The 10,611-nt window shown below is 40.8% G+C and overlaps 1 protein-coding gene across 1 annotated transcript in view; it reads right to left on the reverse strand.

Moving 5' to 3' along the window:
- FAM234B (family with sequence similarity 234, member B) overlaps nt 1-10,611 on the reverse strand; it is a 26,783-nt gene that overhangs the window by 15,612 nt on the left and 560 nt on the right. Inside the window, exons 2-3 of the mRNA XM_005866828.2 lie at nt 4,017-4,415; nt 2,828-2,969 (exon numbers count right to left, since the gene is read on the reverse strand). Of these exons, the coding sequence (XP_005866890.1) occupies nt 2,828-2,969; nt 4,017-4,415 (541 nt within the window). The remainder of the gene's footprint in view (nt 1-2,827; nt 2,970-4,016; nt 4,416-10,611) is intronic.

Consider the following 10,611-nt stretch of genomic DNA (forward strand, 5'->3'; position numbering starts at 1 on the left):
TCCAGGACAAGAGCCCTGGACCGCCTCCAGGCTGCCTTATGCAACTCCACGCTTGCACCTCCCCCAACACCTTTGCTCCCATGCCTGTCACCTGAGCCCAACAAAATACTGACATCCTTAAGGATAAAGGCTATTGCACTAATTTCTGTACCTCCAGTACCTTAAAAAATACTGGTACATGGCAACCAATTGTTGTCTGAATAAAGACAGGAACAAAAAAAAATTGAGAATATGAAAAAGTTGAGAACAACAACAACAATAAAAAACCAAACTGGGAGGGAAAAGTATGCTCAGAAAAATGAGGCTACTAGACTAGACTATCTGCAGAGCAGGGAGCAAAATACCTGAATTCTAATTATTACTAGCAAATGCTCTCTGGGGGCAAAAATATATATATTTTCTTTAAAAAACCTTAAGATTGCACTTAACAACAATCAGGAGGTAGGTATTCCTGGCCTAGAGTTCATTGGAATCAGCTGATTTGGCCCCAATCAGTAAAGAATACTACCTGGGAAAATTTAATACCTAGGTCCAAGGATAGCTGGTAAAGGACTGGAGTAGCTCACCTCTTTAATAAATAATCCTTTATGTCAATCAAAAGCAGAATAGTAACTTTCTCTGGTGCCAGTTTTACATTCACTTTCAGTACTGACCCATCTCACACACTTTCCACCTCCAGCAACAACTGATACAGCAACAACTAATACAGCTTTGTGGCCCCTATTCCTCAGTGCTAATTAAAATCACAAGCTGAAAACAAGAGTCAAACTGTAGCTCACAGTTTCAGCCGTGGTTGCCAGAAGCAGTGGCACACATGACAAGTCATGGTGATAAATGTTAACAGCCTGACTTCTCATGGATGCTCTGACATACTGCCCTTCCCCCTAAGGGGCCCAGTGACTCTACATCAATTCTCTGACATCTTTTTCTGGTTGGTGATGGGTTATCCCTTCCCCATTAGTCCATGACTCCCTCAGGCAAAGACCACACTCACTTTGTTTAGATCAATATAACCAGCACAGCTCTGCTTAAGGTACACAGCAGACATTCAATACGTAGTCACTGAATGAATGGATGGACAACAGAACAAACAAAAATGCAATCCTTCTTATGTTCAGGGGCACAGAGCTTTGAACCCACTGTCTGGGGTTAAGGGCAGCAGTTTGACATAAGGGTCAAAAAACATGAACTCCATAGCCAGACTCCCAAGATTTGGATCCCAGCTCTGCCATTACCGGCTGGGAGACACTGGGCAAGTTCCTTAGCTTCACTATGCCTCAGTTTCCTCATCTGCAAACAGGGAATAATTATATTGTCTACCTCATGGGACTGAGATGAGGGATAAATTCATCCATCATATATGTTATAGACTTCATATGGTCATAGCACATACGTTAGTGATGTTATTAATTTTACAATCTATGGCCAAATCAGGCTAGTTTGTATTGTATCCAACTTAAACCTATGACCTTGTCACTATGAATCCTGATATGTAGCAAACCATACAAATAACAAATGACGAAAAAGAAATCTCTATATCTAAGCGTGGGTGGGGGAAAAGTTTTACTTCAAAGGCTAGCTAATGAGTCATAGGCAGGAAAAAAAATATAACTCAGGTTCAATCACATAGTCAGCTTTTTGCCTGGAGGTTCTCTCTGTAACAGATCTATCCCCAAATGGCTTCTACTTAATGAACAAGCCTCAAAAAGGTATTTCTTATAAGAGGGGCACATAGCCTAGAATTTTCTAGAATAGACTTGGATGTTTATTCCAGGGCCTGGATGATTCAAGAGTAGTTACTAGTGCATCCTCAACCTCAAACTTGAGTTCCTCTATCAGCTCACAGACTATAGTTCTAAACCCCTTTAACAGAGGCCGCGAGACAAGCCAAAGCTCCCGTGGACCTATGCTGAAAACCCAACACTTTTTTTCTTTCTTCTGCAGTTGATCTGTGTAACAGCTGGGGTCCCAGGAAACAGACACTCAATTAGGGTAGGTTGTGAAAGGTTTACTAAAGAGACAAGATGTGGTCAGGGTATAAGAAAACCACCAGGAATAGTAAAGCCCTCAGAACTGTTACTGCTCCCAGGCCCAGAGGGACAGTGGAGAAAGTGATTACTGGAACCGAGAAAAAGCAAGTCCTGTAAGAGGACCACCTTGACAGGAGCTGCAACCTGTGATCAAGGATGTAGCCAGGCTAAGGTAATCCGTCAGGGAGGATCATATTCATTCATTTTCTCTCTCTCTCTCTCTCCCCCTCCCTCCCTCCCTCTCATTCCAATTTCTTCCCCATGTTCCCCATTGGCCAAACCCAACTGGAATTCCACAGGCAAGGGAGACGCTGACATATTCCATGCATAATCCTCCCCAAGCAGAAAGCAGAATGGAGAACAGAGACAAAGGGAGTAAACAGGAGTAAAAGGAAAACTCCTAGGCAAGATGTAAGTGTGATATATTAGTATGTGAACAAAAGCTTTCTGCCGGGATGGGAAGGTAGGAGAGTCAACATTTACTGTAACCTAAGAGGCAATGGAAAATGGATTGGGAGAAAACTCAAGAAACCTCAGTACTAATGCTGAGCACTGCAGGCACGTGGGCAAGTCGCTTCCTCTCTGGCCTCAGCTTCCTCCCTGGACTGGTGACCACGAAGAGTTCCTTCCAGCTGCAGAGCTCTATGGTTCCATGACTGAGTGGTATTTAGAAGCGGGAACTTCCTGCTGGGGGTTATCTTGTGTGACAGCTCGTGGTGCCTTCCTATTCAGAGCGGGCCCTTTTCTACACGGCCCCTTGGGAGAAGCTTTCTCTTCGCTCACATGGGTCCAATCACTGAGCTTCTCCTGGAGCAGCCTCTAAAATTAACAGTCTCTTACCGACGGCACTGCCATTCCTTGAAGTTACAAAGGAGAGAAGCACATCCCGCAGGCCATCTCCATTCACATCGGCTAACTGCAATGGAGACAGGTCCCCACCTGATAAACACATTAAAAAAAAAAAAATCCTTAGCAACTTACCACAAACCAGTTAAAAAAAGAAAGGGATACATAGTGCCAGCACTTCATATAAACCAGGCAGACTTTCAGTCCCTAGATAAGAGAGAGTAGACACAATTCTGCCTGTTCCTCTCACTGAACACAGCTAAAATCCCTGGGCATTATCCGTAAAGCAAATACGAGAAGACTCTGGAAGGTCTGGCCAGGCCTTGAGCCTTATTTTTCTCTTTAAATCGTCCTTCCTGCAGCTTTGCTCTCCCCTGGACAGTGTTGGCTGCATAGCAGGAACCCAGCAAGCCAATGCTCTGTCCTATCTACATCTAATTAAGATCAAGGCCAACACCTCTTCCACCCTGCCCCCTCCCCTCTGGCAATCACCAGGCCCCTCTCTGTGTCTATGAGTCTGTTTCAATTTTTTTTTTTGTTCATTTATTTTGTGCTTTAGAGTCCAAGTGAAATCACATGGCATTTGTCTTTCCCTGACTGACTTATTTCACTGAGCATAATACCCTGTAGGCCCATGCTGTTGCAAATGGTAAGCTTTCATTCTTTTTTATGGCCAAGTAATATTCCATTGTATTAAGAAGTACAAATTGGTAGTCCAAAATAGTCACAGGGATGTAAAGTACAGCATAGGGAATAGAGTCAATAATATTGTAATAACTATGTATGGTGCCAGGTGGGTACTAGAAATATTGGGGAGAACACTTTATAAAGTATATGACTGCCTAACCACTATACTGTACACCTAAAACCAATACAAAATAATATTAAAAGTAAATTGTAATTGAAAAATACAAAGTTTAAAAAATACAACGCCAACAGAAACACAACAAAGCAGTGATCTTCCCAAGTTTTTTGAGCTGTATCAATCCATCTTTTGGTTTTGCTTCAAATCTTAACCTCCTAAAGGCAGCTCTGCACACAGGGGGAGAAATGCTATATGACACACATTAAAGACTTGGAGGAAATTTTCAATGTAATCAGACGCTTTACAGAATTAGGGATAAAAATCCTGCAACTCACCTCCCTGGGGGCCCAAGTGGCGGCTCCAAGTGCTGTGCAGATCTCTGGGGGGACAGGGGATCAGGAACGCACATACGAGCACCAGGACCATCGAGATCACCAAGGTCAGCAGAAACACAGATGTGCGCACATAGGACACGATGGAAGAGGTTGTCTTCTGCTCCAGGCCTCCAAGGGGCTCCGAGGGGTACCCCTCTGTGGGGCCCTCCGAAATATGTGGCTTTGCAGCCCCTGCCACCTCGGCATCTGAGTCAGGCTCTGGGGCTTCTCCCAGTGCACTCTTCCCATTCTTGACCCCTCCGTTCTTCTGCTGCAAGTCCAGCACAAGATCGTCTTCACTCTCATCACTGTCGGCCTGTGTGAGGGGATCATACTCCCCTAGGTCGGGGCTCTTCTTCCCTGAAAAGACAGAAAGAGAGGGCTTCACAGGGAACAAGGAAGGAGAAACCCTCACCAAGTGCATGGCAACTGCAAACACACAGAACTAAGCAAACTGACACAAATCTAGATTTACAACCTTGGACCGTCATGGCTCTGCAAAACAGACATCAGCATGGAGGAAAGGATGGGGGAGGGGAGAAATCACAGGGTTCTAGAACAGTGGTTCTCAACCTTCTGGCCCTTTAAATATAGTTCCTCATGTTGTGACCCAATCATAAAATTATTTTCGTTGCTACTTCATAACTGTAATGTTGCTACTGTTATGAACCGTAATGTAAATATCTGATATGCAGGATGGTCTTAGGCGACCCCTGTGAAAGGGTCGTTCGACCGCCAAAGGGGTCGCAACCCACACGTTGAGAACCGCTGTTCTAGAATCACTGCTTTCAGGAGTTTAAGAAACTGGAAAAGAAATGGAAAAAGGAAATTTCAAATACCTTTTTAGGTTTTTGTTGTTGTTGTTGTTTTAAACTCTCTTAATTTGTTTCAATCTCACTAATGAAAAAAACCATGGCTCTTATATCATCAACCTTCCATAGGCCTAATATGATTATTTTCTTTGATGTTCTTAGATATGTGATGTTCTGATCTTTCCTGGGACTTCCCTACACTTTTAGAATAATGATTCTCTATACCTTGCTTCTCATAGTCCATTATTTGTGGCTTCCTAATTGTTTCTATGAAACAATTTAGAAAGTTGAACATTAAATGCCACCTGGAGATGTTTCACTGGAAATTCACTGGGATCCCAATGCCTTTCAGTACATGTTTCAGTAAATAGTGATTATCTCTAAAAATGCTATTCTGAGCACATATTCCAGGAGGAAGCAGGAACACAGAAGTAGAGGACTTGTCTTGAAACTGGTTTACACAACAAGCACCTGTTTTTACTTCAACCTTATGTCTATTTGGAGGTGGTAAAGAGGCAGAAATTACAGGAGGGCTTAAGCACACCTCCTTGCAAGCCACCCCTTGCTGCCCTCACTGCCAATGACTGGATGATTTTATGCCTTTATTTCTTGTTATAACCAAGTAAAAAACAAGAAAAAGTTTCTGTTTTGGAAATTACCTGGTAAGCTGTTACTAATGTAAATGCTACTTTAAATCTTTTGTTAAGAAGAAATATAAAAAAATCTAATTAAAAAGGGAAAAAGACAAATCCTCGATCCTAATCTCTGTCTCTGGTCACTGTGATCTTGATGTCACTTCATACATTACGTCTCAGTTTGCTCAAGATGTGAAATGAAGCAATAAAACACTATATGGAGACCCATATGGGAAGTAAAGTCTTTAGTGTAAAGTTTAGTGTTTGGTATATAGAGTGTCAATAAATGTTTGATTAAAAAATGAACATTCAAAAAAAATGAACATTCCACAGAATAATTTTATAACATTAAGTATTTTGAAAAAACACACACACACACACAGAAAATACTGAGTAATCTAGCATTCTGTTAGCTACAAATTTCTATATATTTTCACCTTCAAACCTATTCATTTTGTCTGATAAATATTATATTTGATTTTAAAGGCATAAATTATTTTTAAAAAACATTTTTTAGAAATTTCATTCAGAATAGTACTTCAGGATATGCCATAGAGTCACTACAGGTTCAAGCTAATCTCATCTAGTTTATATATCTACTAGAGGCCCGATGTATGAAATTCGTGCAAGGGTTTCGGCCCTCGCAACCCTGGCTTCGTCCGGAAGGTCGTCCAGACAGTCATCTGGACAGTCATTCTGCTGTTTGGTCTAATTAGCAAATTAGCTCTTTATTATATAGGATTCTATGAGCCAAGTTATTTCATTAATTAGGGCATTTCATGACCTAACCATCTCAGGTAACTTGATAATAATTTACAAACAGGACCACAGGTTGTTGTAATAATATTAACCCTAATATTTTTAAGTGCTCCTTTTAACTAAATGAATATACCTAATAGGATCTTTAAAATGTGCTATATACAAAAATGGGTATTATTCAGCCTTAAAAAGTAAGGAAATTCTGACACAATGGATCTTCAGTACATTATGCTAAGTGAAATAATCCAGTCACAAAAAGACAAATACTGTATGATTACATGTAATGTAGTCAAAGTCACAGAAACAGAAAGTGGAATTGTGGTTTCTATCTTCACAAGAAGCAGGCTGTCAGCACATGTAGGGAGTGTGCAGTAGGCAGCCAATCAATGTTTTGCTTTCATGTAGATGTTTCTCTCCCCCTCTCCCTTCCTCTCTCTCTCTCTAAAAAATCAATGAAAATATTTTTTAAGAAAACTAGAAAGAAAGGTATGACTATAGAAAACAAAGGTGATCCAATATATGCATAACTGAAGAAGAGAACAGAAAAGAAAATGGAAACAAAAACAGTACTTTAAAAATATACAAAAAAAAGTTTCTGCAATAAAGCAAAACCTAAAACTGCAGAATAAAGGATAAAATGAGTCCCAAGAAAAACTGATACAGTCCTGCCGGCATGGCTCAGTGGTTGAACTTCAACCTATGAACCAGGAGGTCATGATTCCATATCCGGTCAGGGCATGCCCGGGTTGCAGGCTCCATCCCCAGTGTGGGGGACATGCATAAGATAGCCAATCAATGATTCTCTCTCATCATTGATGTTTCTATCTCTCTCTCCCTCTTCCTTCCTCTCTGAAATCAATACAAATCTATTTTAAAAAAAGAAAACTCTTACAGAATAATCAACATTGAAACATATCCTAGTAAAGGCATTGAACTTCAAGGACAAAGAATCATATGAGCAACCAGGCCAAAGGAAAAAGAATCAAGTCACTAATAATGGGAACAAATATCAAGCTGACTTCTCCACAATAACATACATTCCTAAAAGGTCATGCCACAATATGTAAAAAGTTCTGAGAGAAAAAACATGGGTGTGCAATGCAAGAACTTTTATCCAGACATGACGTTTCTGAATTATAAAGGCAAGCATGCAAGAACTCAGGCTATCTTACTCTTGTGTCTTTCTCTTAAAGATCATAGAAAATAGGACCCATTCTTGTCCAAACCCTTAAGATAAATATTTACTTTTACAGTATTAACAGTACATATTTTTCCAGGTAGTTCAAAGACAAACCTCAGCTTAATTATTATGGACTGCAAGCTTTGGTTTAAGAACTCCCAAGTAAATATTTTTTCTATGTTTCACAGAAAGACAGCATGGGTGTATAAACATCAACTCTTCGGGTTGAGAAGATAACATCAAAACCATGCTTCTAAGCTCAGGGTACTTTAGCACTCTCTTCTCTGATGATTTCAGTTATCACCCATATGTTTCAAACCAATAGAAGGTTTTCAAAGAATAAGGAAGACACTGATTTTCCATAGCTATCACTTTTCCCCGTACGAAGGCTGAGGATGCTGGTTACATAACCATTCCCAAAATGGTATGGAGGAAAACATAAACAGCAAAGAGATGCAACTATACCAACCACAAAGGTTCCAGGAAAATATACTATAATATATACTATTCTTGAGTCTATACTTTACATAGACTCTACTGCAATGAAAGGTAAATAATTCATATCATGGATTAGTTGATCCAGGGTACATAATCGTTCTAAGTTATACATAATAAAACAAATCACTACAGTAACATTATGCTCTGATCTTCCCTTTAGTGTTTGACCTTCAAACTTTAAAATGAACTAAGAAAATATATACTTAAGAGGTAATTGTCCCACAGGCTGCTTTATGAATGTCACATTGTCCTTCTGTTATTGATTAACCTCATTCTATGCATGTGAGCCAAACATCTATCTTGAGCTTAGTGGAAGGTTTTGAGGCTGTGAAACATGGCTGCTTTTTCTTCACGAGGATGAGGATATCTGTCATTACCTCACGATTACATCGGGCCTTCCTTCAAGTATCACATTCATAAAAGACCATGGTGCTTATGATGATAATAACAGCTAACCCTTATTGAATAACCAACATGTGTCGAAGGTTAACAAACTTCTCAAGTATATTCATCTCTTATACTTTGCCAAATAACCCCATGAGGTCAGTATGTAGTGAGTGTGTGGAATACAGTGAGTGTTTCATAAAAATATTATTATTACACATGAAGAAACTGAAGCTTGAAGAGATTAAGTAACTAATCTGGTAAAGACCGGATTTAAATCCAAGCCTGTCTCATGCTCTTAGTCTCCATTCTATTCAGCTTCCTTACATGTAAAAATAGGAAGGACACCATTGTGGTGATCATTTCACAATATATACAAATCCTGAATCATTACGTTATACAGTGGGGCCTTGACTTACGAGTGTCCCGACTAACGAGTTTTTTGAGATACGAGCCGTCTCTCGGCCGATTTTTTGCTTTGAGTTGCGAGCTAAAATTCGGGTTACGAGCCAGCTTCAGATACCCCACCGCTAGTTGGCGCAGCGAACGTCACAGTGAACGCCACAACATCAGCCCAGCATCACGTGTCTCACTCGTTCACTTTTTGATTTGACATACGAGTAATTTGAGTTACGAGCTCCATCACGGAACGAATTAAACTCGTAAGTCAAGGCCCCACTATACACCTAAAAATAATGTTATACGCCACTTCTGCCCCTTTAAAAAAAAATAGTAAGTTAACAAAGGTAACATGACAGTAACCCCTAGGCCAAAGAACTACAGTGCATCCAAAAAGAGCTAATGGAAAGCAACTTTTACCTAATATAAAAGAAAAAAAATGTATTTGGGGTGGAAGGGAGAAACAGCAAGAGGGAGCTAAGCTAAAGTACAAGCTGAAAAAAAAACCCACCCATATCACATAAAAGAATATATGACTATTGTATCTGGGCCTAAAAAAGTATCAAAATACTTGACTGCTCAGGGCAAGCTGCTGTGCAAACATAGGCCCAAGTACCAGACTGTGTTTTCTCTACCCTATCAGATGACCAATTTACTGAAACTGAATACTCCAGGGAGTAGAAATGCCACCGCCTCAAGATGTGAGAATGCAGAAGAGCTCAAGAGTTTTGAATGCAAGATTTTCTTGCATTCCTATCCTCAGAGAATAACTATTACCTATGCTGGAAACTAAAAGAAAAAAAGAAATAAAGCTAAATATGTCTGACCATCTCATTACCTCCCTCAGGAGAATATCATACTACACTAAGGATACATAAGGCTTCTCTCTTCAAAGTTAATTAATCCTGCAGGTATAGAGACATGCCCCCCTTCAATGTTACATACACATTCCAAAATAGATATTATCAATGCTCCTTCCAATGTTCTAATGAGCCCATGTGAAAAGAAATGTCTTAGATCATGAAGTCTGGAGACAGAAATGCAAATTCATATCAAATCCATACCCAACGCAGTCATCCAAGGCTCAGTGTAGCAGGCTGCAAGCTCCTTGACCCTGCAACCCCCACCCCTGCACCTTATGCTGGATATCCACCAGATACACAACTAGCCCTTCTCAGGATGCCAGGGAAAGCAACTGCTTTTCCCCCTAAACCCTTAAGTTAACAGCAAACAAATGTGTATAGCTTAATGTTTAAAATTTATTTAGGTGGAATCATAAAAATTTTGAAGTCTTAACGTTTAAATTTTATTGGGGCAGAATTAAATAGACATTTACTAAAGTAGCGAGTTTCTAGCAGCACAGTTCCGTTCTGGGGGTGAAAAACAAAACAACAAACAAAAACTTGGAGCTGCTGCTGCCCAAAGTACTGAATTAGCTCTGGAAGTTGTCCTCACCACCAGTGCCTCTTTAAAGAATATCCCATACATTATCTGCAACTTGCAGGCGCCAAATCATCTCCCTCCTATAAACGCTCAGCCTGGGCAGCCAGAGGCTGACCAAGTGGAATCAAAAGCCCGGGATCTAGCGTTAAAAGACCCCCGGCATTCCAGCTCAGGTTTTTCCAATACCGCTTAGCGACTTTGGACAAGTCGATTCAGCCGAATAACTCTCATTTTCCTCTTCTGTAAACTCGGAGGTTAAAGACCTGTCATTAGGTGGGGAGGCTGCTCCAGAGGGTCACAAGTCCTCGGCCGCTCCCCATCCCCGCCCCCGCCCAGGTGCAACCCAGGAGAGAAGGAGCTGGAGACGCTCGGGAAAGGATGCTCCCTCACAACCCTTCCCTGGAGGCGGCGGCGCGCGCGCTGACATTCGCCATCGCAGCAGCTCA

This window comes from Myotis brandtii, unplaced genomic scaffold (assembly GCF_000412655.1).
Source record: "Myotis brandtii unplaced genomic scaffold, ASM41265v1 scaffold237, whole genome shotgun sequence".
In the NCBI taxonomy this organism is placed as follows: domain Eukaryota; kingdom Metazoa; phylum Chordata; class Mammalia; order Chiroptera; family Vespertilionidae; genus Myotis; species Myotis brandtii.